This window comes from Poecilia reticulata, chromosome 14, assembly GCF_904066995.2.
Source record: "Poecilia reticulata chromosome 14, P_reticulata-male-v2, whole genome shotgun sequence".
NCBI lineage: Eukaryota > Metazoa > Chordata > Actinopteri > Cyprinodontiformes > Poeciliidae > Poecilia > Poecilia reticulata.
In genome coordinates this window covers 1,904,045-1,922,673 of record NC_088843.1, presented here as the reverse complement: position 1 = coordinate 1,922,673, position 18,629 = coordinate 1,904,045, and the positions used below count along the sequence as shown (strand labels likewise).

Genomic DNA, 18,629 nt, shown 5'->3' with positions numbered 1-18,629 from the left:
TTCTCCTTTTGCTTCCTGCTCTTTTTTGCAGAAGATTTGATAATTTAAATTGTTAATGACACTCTTTCCCCAACATTTCAGTCTTTTAAATACATCCCGAGTCTTTGGACAGAATTCCACGGCCTCTCCAAACCCTCCAGGAGTTTTGCAGGAAACTATAAATTCTGAAGCTGCAGATGAACTGACATTTTTTCTAAAACATTTTTTGGTCACCAAGGTCATTTATGGCAGTATTTGCACAAATCCTGTATCGAAGCAACATTGTTACATTTATTTTTGGGTTGGTAGGTTCCCAACAGGGCTGCACAGTGGTGCAGCTGGTAGAGCTGTTGCCTTGCAGCAAGAAGGTTCTGGGTTCGATTCCCGGCCCCGGTCTTTCTGCATGGAGTCTCCATGTTCTCCCTGTGCATGGTGGGTTTTCTCCAGGTACTCCGGTTTCCTCCCACAGTCCGAAAACATGACTGTCAGGTTAATTGGCCTCTCTAAATTGCCCCTAGGTGTGAGTGTGTGTGTGTGCATGGTTGTGTGTCTCTGTGTTGCCCTGTGACAGACTGGCGACCTGTCCAGGGTGACCCCACCTCTCGCCCAGAACGTTAGCTGGAGAGGCAGCAGCAACCCTCCTGACCCCACTGAGGGACAAGGGTGTATAGAAAATGGATGGATGGATGGATGGATGGATGTTCCCAACATTACAGTAAACCAGCATGAAGGAGAATAAAGATTAAAATAATCGCATTTAGAGGTGAGGAATAATATGAATTTCTATGCATTGGAAACAATTCAGTGCCTTGTTTTGCTTTCCAGGCTTTCCTGGAATGATGTGGATTATCATTTCAGCACAATAAATAACCTGGACTTTGCTCCACTAAAATTCTCAAGATTATTCTAACAAATTACCCTATTTATCAAAGCTGTAACTTAGAATACTTTTCACAATAAATCTGTGCCTTAAGTAAAAGGCATCAGGTTTGTTGTGTTTAATCTTCTTTATGGCTTACTATCCTTTAGGACTTTGGTCCTTAAACCAGTTTATGAACAACCACAACAAAGCCTTGTGCAAACGTCCTGATCTCATCATTGTTTAACTTGCTGCAATGAAAAAACAAGTATCCATGGAAACGGATAGTTTTCATCACTGTTTTACATTCATATGAGAATTATTTACGTTTCTTCGAAGAATTCTTCAAAGGATAAGTTTAAATAATGAATTTGTAATGTTTTTAGCCATACGAAGTAAATTGAACCGAAGATAAATCAGATAATCATGTTTTACAGTGCTGTATGTCCCAGTGTGACCTCCCACATTTCAATGGAGGAATCAGAAAATGAGCCCAGCTTTAAGGTCCAAACCACACTGCATGACACAGAGCTGTGCAGAAAAACACGCTGTGCATATCAGCCTAAAGGACTTTATTATCTTCCTTTTTCTCTTAAAAATGACGGAAATCAGTCAGGAAAAAGACGACCAAAACATCCGGGACTATGACACCATCACGTCTTTCCTGGGATCCTGGGGACGCTTTCAGATGAGGATTTTTTTGGCGTTGGGCATCAGCATCCTCCCAAACGGATTTACTGGGATCTACATCGTTTTTGTAGGTGCCACCCCGCCTCATGAATGCCAGATTCCTGAGAACAGCAGCATCAGTGAGATGTGGATGAATGTGTCAATCCCACTGGAAACAGTGGATGGAGTCACAAAGCGCAGCTCCTGCTGGAGGCTTAACCTGGAAACAGTCAGGAACTACTCTCAAAAGAACTTTATCCCAAATGTGGATGTGAATGTGAGTGAAATTCCCCTGGAGACGTGTCTGGATGGATGGACGTACAGCACAGAAGTCTACCAGTCGACTATCGTTACAGATGTAAGATTGTTTTATTCTGAAATATTCAGAGTGGATTTTACAGTCTTTTTCCTTGAGGGTTTTTTCAAAGCTTGGTTTAAAAGTTTTAAATGTAAATGAGTATTGTACTTTAGTTAGATTGACGCAGAAATTATGCATATTGAAAAACTACTCTAATTTCACTGAAGTCTTTAAGTTTCAAATGTCTTTTTCCAACAAATAAATATTTTAAAATAGTTTTGGCAAAGTCCTGTCCTGCAGCTTTCAGAGGCAATGAAATGGTTAATCAGCATGTCATTCAGCTCTGCAGAGGCTTGATAATTAGCTATTCATCTTATTTTGGTGTTTTGGGAAAACGAGGCATCTAAAAGTTTACAGAATCTGCTGAGGAATGGATCAGGCTCTCCTGCTTTCAAATGTTCCTGTAATATTTCAGTGATTTAAACGTCAAGTCCAGTTCAAGTTCTTGCAGGAACAATGTCCTGCTGGTGCCAAGCTGTTTTGGTTGGAGGTTTTAAAAATCAAGCTCAAACACAAATGTTTTTTCTTACATAGTTATTAATAAAGAAACTTGTAGAATAAGAAAACATTTCTGTGTTTACAGTGGGACTTGGTGTGTGAAAATGCTTATAAATCTCCACTGACCACCTCTATTCATTATGTTGGGGTGCTGGTGGGAACCATGGCATCAGGCCAGATGTCTGACAGGTATGTATCTTTTCAGGATTTCTCTTTAAGCAAACAAATTTTCCCATCAGAGGAAACTAAAATGCCATCTTGCTGATCCAACCAGTCGTGTTCCACAGGTTTGGAAGGAAACCGATTCTTTTTGTCATGATGGCTCTTCAAACTTTAGCAACGACAGCACAGATCTTCTCACCCAGCTGGGAGATCTTCACCTTCATTTTTTGTTTTGTGGGAGCTGGAGGATATTCCAACTACACTATAGCATTTGTTCTGGGTATGTTGTTTAAGAAAAACAAATCGGCTAATAATATTGTTCAATGTTAGGAGCGTTTCTACGTATAATAAGTTAGGACAAACGAATTGTGCACATTATTAAGGGTCAACTAAAATGTATTCACGACTGCGCAGAAAATGTGCAGTTTAGCATTTTCTGCTAGCAAAGTTTTCAATTAGACTTGACCAAATAAGAAGAAAATCTGTTATTGGTTTGTTTGGTAGATTTATGTCAATAAATAGAGGAAAAGTCTCTTTTTCTGACAGGAAACAAAATGAGACTTTTTGTTTTTGTAAGATAATTTATTACTAAATTATCTTAGTTATAATCTCTCTTGCCAAGAGATTATAACTAAGATAATTTTGCAAACTTGTCAGTCATACAAACAGAAACATTAATCTGAAAGCATTAATACCTCAACAGAAAATAATTTATAAACAGACCAATGTGAACTGGACGGTTCACATTGTCGCTATCAACTGATGGAATATGAAACCAGTTGATAAAATGTGTTTGCTAACTTTTGTACACAGCGTTGTAAAACATTAAATAGTTTTGATTTTTAGGATGTTTACAGCAAATGTTCTTATTTTTAAAGATTCTCTGTATGAAACCTGCAGGATCTGAAATTCTCAGCCCCAAAACTCGGGTTGTTTTCTGCTCCCTTGGCGTTTTTATGGGCTCAGCTGTTGGCTACATGCTAATGCCTGCTGTGGCCTACTTCATCCGTGACTGGAGAATGCTGCTGATAGCAATGGCTGCATCTGGACTCATCTACATCCCTCTGTGGTGGTAAGAGAAGGAAAATATAATAATTATATTGTTTTATATATTTTCTTTTTTGTACTTTTGTCTTCACTCCCTGCACTTCAACATTTGCTTATGTCAATTAGACTATATGGGCCATCGTGCTCAAAAAATAGCCTTAGGATGTTGGATGCTAATTTGTTTATAAATTAGTTTTTTTTATCATATTTGGATTAAATAAACAAAAATAAAAAGCTGTTACAAATTGATGTTTGATCATATTTGGAGGATAAAACATTTGCGTGAGAATGCATTTCTAAACCTTTAAAATGTGCAGTTAATGTGGTAAAACCAGTACATGATGTGAAGTGAATCATTGTCCAGAACCTCAGGCTTAACTAAAACTACTTTGGTTTATTTATTATTTCTACATGATATATGTAAAATCTACTTTTACCTTTGTTTTTCTGTTGTGACCTCTTGAGTGAGTTTTTCTGTTAAACTAGGTTTTAAAAGCATTCATTTTCTGTGTCAAATCTTAGTTTATCTTCTTATTATTGTCCACAGAAGAAAAAATATTTTCATGTTAGTTTCCAAAAAACAACCTTTAATAGTTTTGACACTTGTGTGCTAAAACCACAAACAACCAAAGATGCATTTGGGAACATTTATAAGAACTTCGTCAGGAACTGATGTGCGGCTGATGTTGTGTGTTCAGGTTGCTCACAGAGTCGCCTCGCTGGCTGCTTTCTCAGGGGAGAATAAAAGACGCTGAAGAAATTATTATAAAAGCTGCAAAAATGAATAAAGTAGAAATCCCTCAGGATATTTTTAGACCAGCTGAGGTAAGTTTACCCTGAGCTACATTACTACAAAGACACAAAAATACCACTAAACCTTTGTAGCGGTTTTGCGTTGAGCTTGAAATCAGTGACCATTGTGACAAAATTGTGACCATTTTTTCTTTTAGTGCATCTTCAACAGCTGATATATTGGAGTCTATTTTAATTGCAGTCACTATTTCCTCTTATTTTACATAGGTTGAAGATGCTTTGTCTAAAAGTGATGAGAAAACAAATGTGTTTGTCATCCTGAAAAGTTGCAATATAGCATCTATTACATTGCTGTGTGCCAGTCTGTGGTATGTATTCAACTGTCTAGCTTTGCATGTGGATTTCTGCTCTTGTAATCTTCCACTAACGGGGGTTTTGTGAATCTCTTTGCAGGGTAATCATCACCCTGAGCTACTATGGTTTGCTCCTCAACACTTCAAATCTGAATGGTGACCCCTACCTGAACTGCTTCCTGTCTGCTGTGACAGAAGTCCCAGCTTATATAATAGCCCTGTTGCTGCTGCGGTTCTGCTCCAGGCACCTGTGTCAGTCCTCCACTCTGCTGCTAGGAGGCGTCATGATCCTCTGTGTCCAACTCATTCCCAAACGTAATGCTCCAAGCATTGTTAATTAACAAAACTTGAAAAATAATGAATATCAACGCAAATCTAACAAGATTATCAGGGCATTTTTAAGGCTAATCTGCTATTCTCTTTGCTTACAGTGAATTTAGCATAAGCAGGACAAATATAGCAGATGATGCCTTTTTGGTGCAATAAAAAAGTCTATGTTTTTATCAGTCGTTAAATGTGAAACTTAATTTTTCTTCTTTGATTGTGCAGATCTGCCCACTGTGGCTGTGCTGCTCGAGATGTTAGGAAAGTTCGGAGTGACTGCAGCGTTCTGTGTGGTGTATTCAGTCACAACCGAGCTCTTCCCCACCGTCATCAGAAACACAGCGATGGGTTGCTGCTCCATGGCCGCCCGAATCGCCACCATCATCTCTCCTTTCATCATCTATCTGGGTAGACAAACAAAATCAACTAAAAGCACCGAGCCAATCTTCTGTTTTCTGGAAAACATTTAAAAATGTAATGCATAGATGTCATTTTGTGGTTTCAAAAATCTCTTTGTTTGCATTTTAAATACATACTGGCACATGTTGTCTAAGGTATAAAACAGAGAAAAAACCACAGAAGTTAAACAATATTGTATGTTGACTATAGTTTGAAAAATTACTTAATGTATGCACATCACGCATTTTAGATTTGATTTTTATTTTAAAAAATATTTTTTGATTTAATCTATATGCTACTTTGCATTGGTTTCGTTTGTAATATCCTGATAAAAAGACTGAAGTTTGGGGTTGTAATATGACAAATAAGTGTCAATAAGGCAAAATGTATAAACAAAAAAAAATTTAAAAAACTAAGAATCAATCAGGTGTGAGGATTTAGTGTGATGTGCATTGATTTCTAGCTTATCCTTAATAAAGAATGTAAGTTTTGATTAAGTTTGCTACAAAACAGCAACATTGCTAACAACAAAAAATCAGTTTTTAAATTTGATTTCTTTTAGGTTACTTCCTTTTTTGTGAGGAAATAATTACAAGTTAAATGCTTGAAAGAAATGTTGATAAATTCCTGAAGCCAAAAAATAGTTCCTGTAAAACAATTATTACAAAAATTAAACGTATAGTCAGATAAAAAGGTTCGCAATAAAGCATTGACCTAAAATCTTATGTCAAACTTCTCCATCTAGTGGCTGTCTGTGGTAATTACAATAAGCTTCAACATGCTCTGCTTGTTCAAATATTTATTTTAGATATTATATAAATAACTGGTAAGTCCAATTATGACTTTTTTATGAAATAATAACTTTTGACTCGATAACAAAGCAAAATGTTTCCATGGCAGTTATCACGAATGAATTGGGACAGTTACCAAAAGACTTTTAAAAACTGTCGGCATAAAATTTGTACTAAAAGTTCCTTTGCCCTCTCACAGCATGTTTATCTTCGTTGATTTGCAGGGAAATACTACAAGGTGCTCCCTTACATTGTGATGGGTGTCTTAGCCATATGTGGTGGGATTGTCTGCTTCATGCTGCCAGAGACGTTTGGGAGAGCGCTGCCAGAGACTTTACCTCAAATACAGCAGATCTGCAGGTGAGTTTACGTTGTCTAAAAAAATGCTGCTTTAAATAGTATTAATATGGAGCCAAATCTATTGAACTGCTACTTGTGTTGCTCAAAACTTAATGATTTTAATGAAGAAAAAATCCTGTTTTATTCAAACAGGAGAAGAAAAGAGATGGAAGATGAAACTATGGAGAAAGAGAACATTCCCCAATCTAAAGAAACCAAGTTATAGTTCTACATATATTTACTGCGTTGGTCTTTCTGTTGACATAGCTCCCCCTCCTTAATTGTATTATATATTTTTAATATGCAACATCATCATGACAGCTGAGAGAGGGGAGTAAAAGTTTGTCCTCACAACTGCTGATTCTTTTATTTACTTATTTGCTTGTAACTTAAATGTCAAACATGTTGACAGAAAAATGTTATTTTCCTGATCTCACCGGCCAGATGAAGAGTGCACATCCAGCTATTGTGACAGGGTTCAGAGGTCATGTCTCAAAGTCAGCGTTTTGGTTGCAAAGTTGGGTTTGTGTCTGAATTATGAAGCAGAGAACATCTAAATACTAACTTTTGAACATTAAAATAATTTAAAGCCTGTCAAACTCAAATCTTCCTGTGTCCTTACAACCTTCTACACCAGGGGTCCCCAAACTTTTTCCTGTGAGGGCCACATAACTTTTCCCTTCTCTGGTCGGGGGCCGGAGTCAGTTTGTAACAGAAAAAATGTTACACGGTTATCACCTGCGCTGCCGGAAATTGTTGTGCGTTACTTGATTGATTTTTACCAAAAAACCGTTAGTGAAACGGTCACTGGGACTGACTAGTATATATTCCATTGAGGGAAAGTAACTTTAAACTTTCACATAAAGGCTCGTTTTGAAGTATAAGCTGCTACTTACAGGCATTGCTTCAAAGAAGCACTGGAATGCGGCGTTCATAACAAACACGTGTGTTCATCTGCTCTACCGCTAGCAAACAACCGTACTGATTAATTAACATAAAAGTCAAGCAGTTCCCTAAAAGTCCAACAGATGGCAGCAATGCGCCATGCAAAACAAAACACCCACAGTTTACAGGACACACTTCCTGCTAAAGAGCCCCCTGGTGGTTGAAGAAAAATCCACATATAAACCGGAAAATACAATATATGAAAAAAAATCTGAACGCTCTTTGGTATTGTTCAGGGGGCCGGACCAAATGTGGAGGCTGGCCGGATGCGGCCCGCGGGCCGTAGTTTGGGGACCACTGTTCTACACCTTCATACTTGAAGAAAAGCACAAACTTCTTCGTTAAGTCATTTGTTCTGTGACATAATAATTATTCATACTTGGCATTTTTAATGCTTTTTTATGCTTCAAAATTCAAAGAGTCAAAATCTGCAAGGGAAATATTACAACATCCAACTTTATTTCTTATCAGTAAAAAAAGGATGGATGAGGAAATACTTCAAACTGGCAACATAGTTTTGTTTCCTTTTTCTTGGTCTTAGAGCATAAAGGAAACCAGATTTCTAAAAGAAAAAAGTCACCATATAATTTACAAAAAGTTGTCATAATTTTAAAATGCAAGTCAGAAAAATGTTGCAGATATAAACTTTGAAATTAAGATCTGCCGCCTTACAGCTCAGTGCTATGCTCTCTTGTTTTTCCCATTTTAAACAGTGACAGAGAAATAAACCTTTGTGTCTCATCTTATTTATGTCTCATGGATGTCATGGCTCATTAATCCAAACAATTTTAAAAATACTGACAACAACAAATCAAAATTCTGATAGGTTTATCGTTTTCGGACCGAGTTCGTCTCAGAGAGCCGTTTGTAAGTACAGATAAAACGTGTTGAGACGATTTACATCCCACCAGGTCTGGTCATTGGGGGAAAGCGACACGTGTAAATTTAGCTTTGGATGCTCTATGATTCTGGCAGCTGTAGACAGAGAGCGCTGGTTCTTCCTTCGTATTTATGGTTACGGACGGAACCAACAACTTTCCACCAGAGCAGTTATATCAGTTGTTGACCTGAGGATTCTTCTGCACTGAATAAAAGTTGCCCCCACTAATACATTATCTCCAGGACATTGCCCCACTGCAACTCAAACTTGGTAAGTTACGTTTTTTTTCTTCTTCTTCTTTACCACATACCACATGTCTGGTCAGTCAAGCCCCTTCGGTCTAACAAATGGTTACTTTTTGAATGAAAAGAGGTGGACGGACGCAGCTAAACCGATCTCTATGCTGTGCACTCAGTGAACATGCAGTAAATTATCAAACAGTGAAAAATAATTCTGAATAAATGTCTGCTTTTTGCATTGCTTTGAGACCCTTTAACACATGTGGTTGGTTCCTCTGAAGAGCTGATGTGAAGCTAACATCCCTGCTGTGCACCAGCTCGTTAACATGACTGACTGCAGCAGCTCACATTTCTGCACACACACATGCACAAGTATTATTTTGGGGCTAATATGTCAGCCATTTATAATTTGAACCCAGGGAAATTCTTGTGGATAGACATTTCAACATTTCTATCTCTAATCCAATGACTTTATCATAAGCATAACAAACTTGTCTGACCTCACTGGGTTCACACTGAGGAATACAATCTATTGTCATGACACCTGCAAAAAATAAAAAAGATAAACTAATCTACTTAGATTGTCTTCTTTTAAAATATACGCATTCATTTTCTAGTAGACTAATGTTCATTCCTTAAACATGAACTTCATGTCAAAGGCGTAAGCATTTATTTGACAGGACGCCGGCAAAAGAGGTGCAAACCTCCAACAAACAGACGGTGTAATAATGGCAGAGGTAGTGGAACTCAAGGCGTTAATCTGTGTAATACACCTTTAGCATCCCCATCCACACTCCGTTCCAGTAGATGGCGCTAATGCTCGTCTAAACGTTGCTCACCGACTGCCATAAAAAAGAAGAGGAAGAAGAACTCGAAGCATTAGCCGAAACATGTTTTGAGTCGGGGCTGCACAGTGGCGCAGTTGGTAGAGCTGTTGCCTTGCAGCAAGAAGGTTCTGGGTTCGATTCCCGGCCCCGGTCTTTCTGCATGGAGTCTCCATGTTCTCCCTGCATGGTGGGTTTTCTCCAGGTACTCCGGTTTCCTCCCACAGTCCAAAAACATGATTGTCAGGCAGTGGCGCAACTACACATTATTCAGGTGGATGCGAAAACATAGATCTGTGCTACCTAACAATGTCCTACCATGTTTCAAGGCGCATGCGCACACCGATGTTACGTCACAGGTTACTTACGCAGTAGATTTCTACAAAACACCATCAATGTTGACGGAGGCTCAACATTGCAGGTGGGGTTTTTACTTCAAGTCAAATGGCGACCACAGCTGGTCAATTGCTGACAAACCTCCAACCATTGCCGTGATATCAATTATTATCAATATGCTGCTGGATTCTACCAGTAGCTAAAGTTGGCATTTAAATTTGACCCACACTTTACATTTTTTAAAAATCTCAAGAAGATAACAGCTGAATGAACCAAACATCTGCTTGTGTTTTTGTGCCGTCTGTTAAAAGAATGGATACCCCAAAAGTCAGGGACTATGACACCTTCACCTCTTTCCTGGGATCCTGGGGACGCTTTCAGATGAGGATTTTTTTAGCGCTTTCCATCAGCATAATTCCAAATGGATTTGTTGGCGTCTACATCGTTTTTGTAGGTGACACTCCACCTCATGAATGCCAGATTCCTGAGAATATCAGCATCAGTGAGATGTGGATGAATGTGTCAATCCCACTGGAAACAGTGGATGGAGTCACAAAGCGCAGCTCCTGCTGGAGGCTTAACCTGGAAACAGTCAGGAACTACTCTCAAAAGAACTTTATCCCAAATGTGGATGTGAATGTGAGTGAAATTCCCCTGGAGACGTGTCTGGATGGATGGACATACAGCACAGAAGTCTACCAGTCGACTATCGTTACAGAGGTGTGCAAAAAGCTTATCTTTATTTCAAAAAGGGCAATAAAGATATTAACAAATTACTTTAATAGAAAATGTAGACGTTTTAGTTTTTTGTAATATTTCTGTATTTACTTGTTTTAAGATTATCAAGAATTTCAGACAACAGTGAGAAATGGGCGAAAAGGTTTTTGTATGTCTATTTCTGAACCCTTGATAACAAGGTCTTTATATTTAAATCATATTACAAGCTAATTAAATAAAGTGTGCATAGACATAAGCTGGCTATAATGTAAAAAAAATGTGGTTTCTAGTTTCATAGTCTCATCATGAATGATAAAAAGGTAAAATATGCTCATTTTTATAAAGGTCCAACCTTACCAGCTTTCAGCAGACGGTATTTTTTCTACAGAATCTGTGCAATGCTAACAGTTATGTGAAAGTGTGAAGGCGTTGGCTCTGACTGTAGTTTATGAAAATATGGTGAAATACAGTTCTGTTTAGTTTTTTTGAGAAATTGCTATGCTTGTTACAAATGGCTGATAAATTATTAAAGTTGCAACATTTATAAAAAATTATTTTCCTACGTATTTGTTGAAGTTGTCACTCTGTTGTGACAGTATGGTATGAGACAGATAATCTGTGAACAACCAGTCAGGGAGGCGGGTCTTAGTGCTGTCAGTCACAATCTTGTGTGGTGCTGCTCAGCCTCCCTCTCCCCTTAGCTTTGTGCTATGCTAGAGCTAGCATAGCCTGTTGAGAATGCTAGGCTAGTTAGCATGTCCACCATTGATAACAGATTAACAGATTTCCTGTAGTGGTGAGCTGTTTATTTGCCATTAGCACCTTTAGCAGTGAGTACATGAGGTTGATTGACAGCGCTAAGACCCGCCTCCTGGCTCTGGTTGATTATTTTTGGTGCATTTCTTCTGCTATTGTAGCTCAGGCAGGAGGTAAAACAGATTGATAATTTCACATGTCTGTCTCATCACAAGCTGTCACGACATGGTGACAATTTCAACAAATATCTGAAATATATATATTTTTTAAAATCTTATTTTATTTTCAAAGTTACATACTTGCGCTTTAAGACGATGTATCTGATTTTTCAGTGGAACTTGGTGTGTGAGGATCAATACAAAAACCCACTGACTACCTCCATTCATTACATCGGAGTTCTGTTCGGAGTTCTGTTCTCAGGCCAGCTGTCTGACAGGTACGAGCTGCAAATCGGTTTAATTTCTCAGTAAGGAACACATGGAGTCAAATCAAACGTATTTCTTGCGCAGGTTTGGAAGGAAGCCCATCCTGTTTGTCATGATGGCTGTTCAAACTGTGGGGCTCACAGCACAGATCTTCTCTCCGAGCTGGGAGGTCTTTCTCCTACTTTTCTTTATAGTTGGTGCTGGGGGATACTCCAACTATGTCATTGCATTTGTTCTGGGTATGTGTTTTTAAAGTGAACTTGATAATATTGCTAATTTACATATATATAGTTATTATGTTTGTTTTTTTATCCTTTCTGACCTCCCAAGTCAGGCCTTATTGGGTACAACAAAAGTTCCCAAGTTTCTCAGAATGTGACATTATTAATGTCAACAGTTCTCCATATAAAAATATGGCATTCACCAACAGGAGCTGAAGTTCTGAGCCCCAAAACCAGAGTGGTTTTCTGCTCACTCGGAGTATTCATGAGCTCGGCGTTGGGCTACATGGCGATGCCTGTAGTGGCCTTCTTTCTCCGTGAATGGAGGCTGCTGCTGATCGCCATGGCTGCCTCTGGCCTCATCTACGTCCCTCTGTGGTGGTAAGAAAATCTACACATGCTAGCTTTTAGTTCGTAATGCTTTTTTAATATTGACTTAAATTACTTTTTCATACTTAAATCAGGCCATCTTTGTGCAGAAGGTTGTCATTATAACTGTTTTTTCTTTGTCTCTATGCTAAAAGGTAACGAATTAGCCAAGTTTAAAAGAGAAATTGCAAATTAATTAACTGGATTGTGACTTCTGGGACCTGCTGTGCTCCAAATGTTAGAGCAGAAGAATTTTAGAAACTTAATTATGTTAAATTTTAAGTTTATCTGCTATGGACAGGAGCTTTAATACCTGGAGAAATAATTATTTGATGACTTGGGGGCACTGTGTATAAAACACTGAACTTTCATCTTTAGTTCTAAAATATGGTAAAAATAAAAAATAAAACTAATATACCTGATTCTGATTAAATAGAAAACTGCCAAAGGTAACAGACATACGTCAACATGACGTCCCACAAGATTAGTTTACTGTTCTCACATTTTGACCTACATAACTGCGTGCAAGGTAAGATGCACTGTGGCAGCAATTTAATAAAAAAATCTAAATATCTTAGAACCTGCTTATATCTGTTTAAAAATGTTCATGTGTTTGTTTGGGATAATGAGGTTATATTAGTTAATTTTTAAAGTAGTTCAAACTCCATGCAGTTGAAACGTTTTTACCTGAGCAGGTTTATCCCAGAGTCTCCTCGCTGGCTGCTGGCTCAGGGGAGAGCGGCCGAAGCTGAAGCCGTTCTTAAAGATGCAGCGAAGCTGAATAAAGTCGAGGCTCCAGACGCCATTTTTACACAACCAGAGGTACGTTTCAAAGTCTGTACTTTAATATTGTCTCGTTTTGTGTAGTTGCAAAAGTTCCCACATTTTTTATGGGAGCCTGTTTTTTCTTGCTATGTTTGACCTGCCTTTGTTTTGGTGTTTCTTTTGTCACAGATTGAAAAAATATTGGTGATGCGAGACAAGAAATTCAACATTTTGGTCCTTCTGAAAAGCTGCAACATTTTCACCACAGCGCTGCTTTCTTCAAGCCTGTGGTATGTGTGCAGTAGAATTATATTATTAGTGTCACCTGTGCTGAAGATTTGTCCTGAATTGTTTGGCAGGATGATCGTCGCCATGAACTATTTTGCTTTAATCCTCAACACTTCCAACCTGCACGGCGACCCGTACCTGAACTGCTTCCTGTCTGCTGCTACAGAGGTTCCGGCGTACATCATTGTCCTGTTGCTGCTGCGCTTCTCCTCCAGACGCCTCTGTCAGTCTGCCACACTCTTACTTGGAGGCATTATGATCATTTGTGTTAACCTCATTCCGAAAGGTAAGATCCATCTAAAGAGGAGCGAACTAGAATCAATGCACAGCTTCAGTTATTACAACTAAACACCAGCGATCAGCCCGAAACCTGGGAGTAGTGATGACCTCTGACCTGAACCTTCAGAGCCACATTAAGACAGTCACAAAGTCGGCCTTCTATCACCTGAAGAACATCTCCAGGATTAGAGGACTGATGTCTCAGATCTAGAGAAACTCATCCATGTGTTTATCTTTAGCCGCATTGATTCCTGCAACAGCGTCTTCACAGGTCTGACTAATAAATCAAACAGCTGCAGCTGATCCAGAAGCTGCTGCTGCTGCTGTTCTGACTAAAACCAGGAAGATGGAGACATAACACCAGTTTTAAAGTCCCTCCTCTGGCTCCCTGTAGCTCAGAGAATAGACTTTAAAATACTGATGTTAGTTTATAAATCACTGAACGGTTTAGCACCACAATACATTAAAGATCTGCTATTGCTGTACCAACCGTCTAGACCCCTCAGGTCTTCTGGTTCTGGTTCTGCTCTGCATCCCCAGAACCAAACAAGGAGAAGCAGCATTCAGCTTCTATGCACCACAGATCTGGAACAAACTTCCAGAAAACTGTAAAACAGCTGAAACACTGGGTGCCTTTAAAAATCAACTTAAACCCACCTGGTTAGAGTTGCTTATGGCTACATTAGGGTTAGAGTGAGTTTTGATGTCTTTGATGTTTTTAATGTTTTTATCTTTACTTTTTATCTATTTATTAACTTCTTTTTATTTCTCTTTCACACTGTCTATGTAAAGCCCCTCCTCCCACCCGGAAAATGTACCAGTTAAACGAATCTATATCTAGGGGTGTGAGAATCCTTGTTAAACGGCGTTTTAACTAAAACTCTGAGGTGTGAGACGTTTAACTGAAGTCCTACAAGTAAAATATTTGACATTTATTTGTAGTTACAGTTTGTATGAAATGTGATGCAAAAATAAGCAGCGGAAATTATTCAATGCTTTAAATTATGCTTCCATAAATGTGAAATTGTGAAGATTGTCTTTTGTTTTATGAGTAGATTTATTTTACTATATTATATTCCCTTTAAATTCCAAACAAAAATCTAGGATTTTTAATTTTAAAAATACAATATTTACAAACCTAATAGTTTAAGTGCAAACTATTTTTTGTTAACTTTAACTACAAATTAAACATTTGGACATTTTTGTTCTATTTTGAGACTATTTTCTTTTTCCTTGTAAAGAAAAAGTACTTTAGCAAAGAACAAAAATGAGAAAAGTTGCTGATTCTAAATAAAATGTGGACAATCTGTGTTTATTTACTCACCTGTCTGAGGAACTGAAAAGTCTTAAAGCTCAAGTCAAGACCAGAGTTCAGAAATACACAAATCAGAACAAATAAAAAATCTTATTTTTCACAATATTAAAGATTTTCATCCATCCATTATCTAAACATGTTTATTCCTGCAAAGAATTGGGTGAGAATTTAAACAACTGATTTAAAAGATGTTCATTTATTCAAGAAGTTTTAAACTGTGTGTCTGGATAAGATCCATCCGCCCATCTAGGGAAAAACTCCTGGTGGGAATATTGAGCCCAGAGGTAAAACTGCAGCATCGTCCAGACATTGCATAAAATTAAACAATGAGTTTCATAAATATGCATGAAATAAGAAAACTCTTGCAGTGACACATCTCACCAGCACTTTGCTTTAAATCAGAATCTTACGGCATACTTTAATAAAACGTGTTAATTTTGCATTTGGGATGTTTTGGTCAGCTTGAATCTAAATGTGTGTCTAAACCTGAAGCTTGTATTTTAATCTGTAATTAAATTATTTTTTTTCATCTTTCTCGCACATTACATGACAATCTACGTACAGTTGTTTTATGTAAATTGATCAAAATAACCTATTTTTGTCAAAGGTGGTTTCAGTTTGCAGGAGAGTCTAATTTTAAATTAAATCAGTTGATCTGATTCTTTTCTCCGGTTTTGTGGCCCGGTCCAGATTTACCCGGTGTGTCTGTGCTGCTGGAGATGGTGGGAAAATTCGGCATCACGTCGGCCTTCTGTGTTTTGTACGCCTTCACGGCGGAGCTCTTCCCGACCGTAATCAGGAATACAGCCATGGGATGTTGCTCCACTGCCGCACGGATCGGAACCATCATCTCCCCATTCATCGTTTATCTGGGTAAGTGTAGAACTGGTTTGTGAAATCTGTCACAACTTAAGATACAAATACTTTCATTCTTTTTCAGTGAGAGTTACTGTAATGTCTCACGTTTTATCTTGTTATTATTCACTAAACAAGCATTTTGTTTGGTTTAGAAAGAATGTGATGTTTCTCTCAGGGCTGGGTCGGTTAAATTAAAACCCTTTTGTCTCAGGGTTTTACTTCAGGGCTCTTCCATACATAGTGATGGGTGTTATGGCCGTCTGTGGTTCTGGTTTCTGCTTCATGCTGCCAGAAACTCATGGAAAAGCTTTACCAGAGGCGCTAGCAGACATGCAACAGCTACATGGGTGAGTTGTTTGCAATTATCCAAAAAGTTACACTTATTTTTGGTAAAAAAAAAAAAAAAGGTCTCCTTCATTCTGCTTAGTCATCTCTGATTGGCTTTTTCTGATTCTGTGTACTTTATCAATGAGCATTTGTGCAGAATAGTTTTTTCTGATATTTTTGTTCCTTTGTTCAAACAGGAACTGTGTGAATAAGAAAAAGGAAGCAGAACATGAAGAGGACACACAGATGTAGAGGGTAAATGTTATTACAAATCTGCTGCATCTGCCAAAGACTTCATCTATTTATAAGAGTTCATCTATAAAGACTGACTGAAAATAACTGATTTAAATATTCAGAAGGTATTTTATTATTTTTTTATGCCATTACTTTCTTATGATTTTATGAACAGTAAAATGATACAAATTGTCTTCAAATTGTATAAGAAACAAAAATCTGACTAGTCGTGCATTTGTATTCACCGTCTTTACTTTGATGCCCCTAAATGAAATCTAGTGCAACCAATTGCCCTCAGCAGTCACCTAATTAATAAACTAAATATTAGTTTAGACCAGTGGTTCTTAACCTGGGTTCAATCGAACCCCAGGGGTTCAGTGAGTCGGTCTCTGGGGTTCGGTGGAGCCTCTGCCGCGGAGATAAAGACACACTTGTGTAAAATTGTGATGTGATGCAAGTGATGCTTTGCCATCACTTGCTGCAGAGGATCACGTTACATTGCTTAGCCAATCAGAGGATCACGTTACATTGCTTAGCCAATCAGAGGATCACATTACATTGCTTAGCCAATCAGAGGATCACGTTACATTGCTTAGCCAATCAGAGCTGCAGAGGAGCACTGATTGAAGGAGTTCCACTCTCAGCATGGATTTTAACTTGTCTTTAATTACTTCAGCATCTAAAAAAAAAAAAACATCTACCAAAGACACATAGCAACGACATAGACCAACTATATATGATTTCTACTTATTTTTGACACAAATGGAACCTCATATCCATGAGGCGTCTATTCTTTTATTATGTCTACGGGCTCATCGGTATCAGTAAAATCTGAAGGTGTTTCGTACCTATACGGTGTAAGACGGTCGTCGGTATCCGGGTGAAATCCAGCGGTCTGCGCAGATCCTCCATCTCTTCTTCAATCTTGAAGTTGATTTCTTTCAACTCTGTGAATGTTTCTTCATCAGGAGTTTCCTGCTCTTTGATAAACTTTCTCTCAGACATTTTTATTAAAAACATTCACATATTTAGCTAAACTTCGAACCCGTTTTCAGACAACCCTCCAACAAAAGAAAAGCTAAAAGTATCCCGTGTTCTCTGTTTTTATCTTTTGTGCGTTTCACTTCAGTGGCTTTACTGAAGAAACAGGAAATTATTTGTAGTTCCGCTTTGGATTTTCTGCTGCGAGTCTCCTCTTTTATTGATGGGTTTATTGTTAATGGAAATTTAGAAAATAGTTTCATTAGTTATATGTGTAACCTGGGTTGTGACTCTTTTTGTATGGTGGTAAAACATAATGCTTGCAAACTGCCAAGTACAAGTAGGGAGGGAGTGTTTAGTTAGAACCACAGGTGTCGGGCTCCAGTCCTCAAGGGCCGCTGTCCTCCAGTTTTTAGATGTGCCAGAGGTACAAAACGCTTGAATGAAATGGCTTAATTACCTCCTCCTAGTGTAGTTCGGTTCTCCAGAGCCTTAATGACCTGATTATTCTATTCAGGTGTGGTGCAGCAGAGAGGCACGTCTGGGGGTTGCAGGGCACCAGCCCTTGAGGACTGGAGTTTGACACCCAGTCTGGGAAAAAAAAAGGAAAAGAAAAAACACTGATAATATTGTTTGGTTGTTCTTGCAATATTGAATAAAGTGCTGTTTGAATGAAAAAAAAAATACTTCAGCATCTTTTCGGGGTGGCTACTGCCTCTAGTGGCGTGGGGGTGGTAACACAGCTAATATAATTACATTACTAAATCAGAATACCGCAAAGTATTTTGTGTGTGTGTGTGTGGGGGGGGATAAGAAGGGTTCGGTGAATGCGCATATGAAACTGGAGGGTTCGGTACCTCAAAAAAGGTTAAGAGCCACTGGTTTAAAACAAGGTTTGTTTGTTTTCTCAAAGACCAACAGCTGAGCTCAGAGAATCCATGACAGCAACAATAATTAGTTGTTCATTTTCCACATTTGGCCTTAATGAAAGAATGAAAAACAGAAAACAGAAAAGTCCAGTTTAAAGTTTGAAACAAGCCACCAATTCAATGATCTTAGAGTATTACTGAAAAGTCCATTTATTTCAGTAACCAAGTGAAATGCAGATATAGAATATTTTTTAACACCTTTATTTCTGCTGACAGCTAAAAACACAACATTCAAAATTTGAATATTACATCAGACCAAAGAAATGATAGAAAAGTATATTTACTATCTGCATAAAGATTATTTCCAAGAGGTATTTTTAATCTAACAAACGTGACTCATTGGGACATTTATTCTCATTTTTTTGAATAAATAAAGAACACGGAAAAGATGGAGAAAGTATTTTTGGACA

The 18,629-nt window shown here is 38.1% G+C and overlaps 2 protein-coding genes across 3 annotated transcripts; both read left to right on the top strand.

The window, feature by feature from the left end:
* The first annotated feature begins 119 nt into the window (after positions 1-119).
* On the top strand, positions 120-7,031 carry LOC103475334 (solute carrier family 22 member 4-like). The gene is made up of 10 exons (XM_008426881.3): positions 120-1,865; positions 2,449-2,552; positions 2,651-2,805; positions 3,426-3,597; positions 4,271-4,397; positions 4,593-4,693; positions 4,779-4,993; positions 5,228-5,410; positions 6,417-6,552; positions 6,685-7,031. Exons 1-10 carry the CDS (start codon positions 1,326-1,328, stop codon positions 6,755-6,757), a joined length of 1,806 nt encoding a protein of 601 aa, XP_008425103.1. The 5' UTR covers positions 120-1,325; the 3' UTR covers positions 6,758-7,031.
* A 2,861-nt stretch (positions 7,032-9,892) lies between these two features.
* On the top strand, positions 9,893-16,538 carry LOC103475397 (solute carrier family 22 member 4-like). Of its 2 annotated transcripts, XM_081615808.1 has the most exons (10): positions 9,893-10,475; positions 11,561-11,664; positions 11,738-11,892; positions 12,084-12,255; positions 12,939-13,065; positions 13,198-13,298; positions 13,368-13,582; positions 15,581-15,763; positions 15,960-16,095; positions 16,273-16,538. In XM_081615808.1, the coding sequence occupies exons 1-10, from the start codon at positions 10,023-10,025 to the stop codon at positions 16,325-16,327; spliced, it is 1,701 nt and encodes a 566-aa protein (XP_081471934.1). In that variant the 5' UTR covers positions 9,893-10,022; the 3' UTR covers positions 16,328-16,538. The 2 variants fall into 2 exon arrangements, with proteins under 2 accessions (XP_081471934.1, XP_081471933.1); XM_081615807.1 differs by having other exon boundaries at positions 13,198-13,582.
* The last annotated feature ends 2,091 nt before the right edge of the window (positions 16,539-18,629 follow it).

Bases quoted from the DNA above. Each gene is read 5' to 3' on its own strand.
- LOC103475334 (XM_008426881.3), top strand. From the start codon at position 1,326: ATGAGCCCAGCTTTAAGGTCCAAACCACACTGCATGACACAGAGCTGT. The intron at 4,398-4,592 runs GTAAGTTTACCC...TATTTTACATAG, and splicing joins ATATTTTTAGACCAGCTGAG to GTTGAAGATGCTTTGTCTAA. The intron at 4,994-5,227 runs GTAATGCTCCAA...TTGATTGTGCAG, and splicing joins TGTCCAACTCATTCCCAAAC to ATCTGCCCACTGTGGCTGTG.
- LOC103475397 (XM_081615807.1), top strand. From the start codon at position 10,023: ATGAACCAAACATCTGCTTGTGTTTTTGTGCCGTCTGTTAAAAGAATG. The intron at 10,476-11,560 runs GTGTGCAAAAAG...CTGATTTTTCAG, and splicing joins AGTCGACTATCGTTACAGAG to TGGAACTTGGTGTGTGAGGA. The intron at 11,893-12,083 runs GTATGTGTTTTT...ATTCACCAACAG, and splicing joins TGTCATTGCATTTGTTCTGG to GAGCTGAAGTTCTGAGCCCC.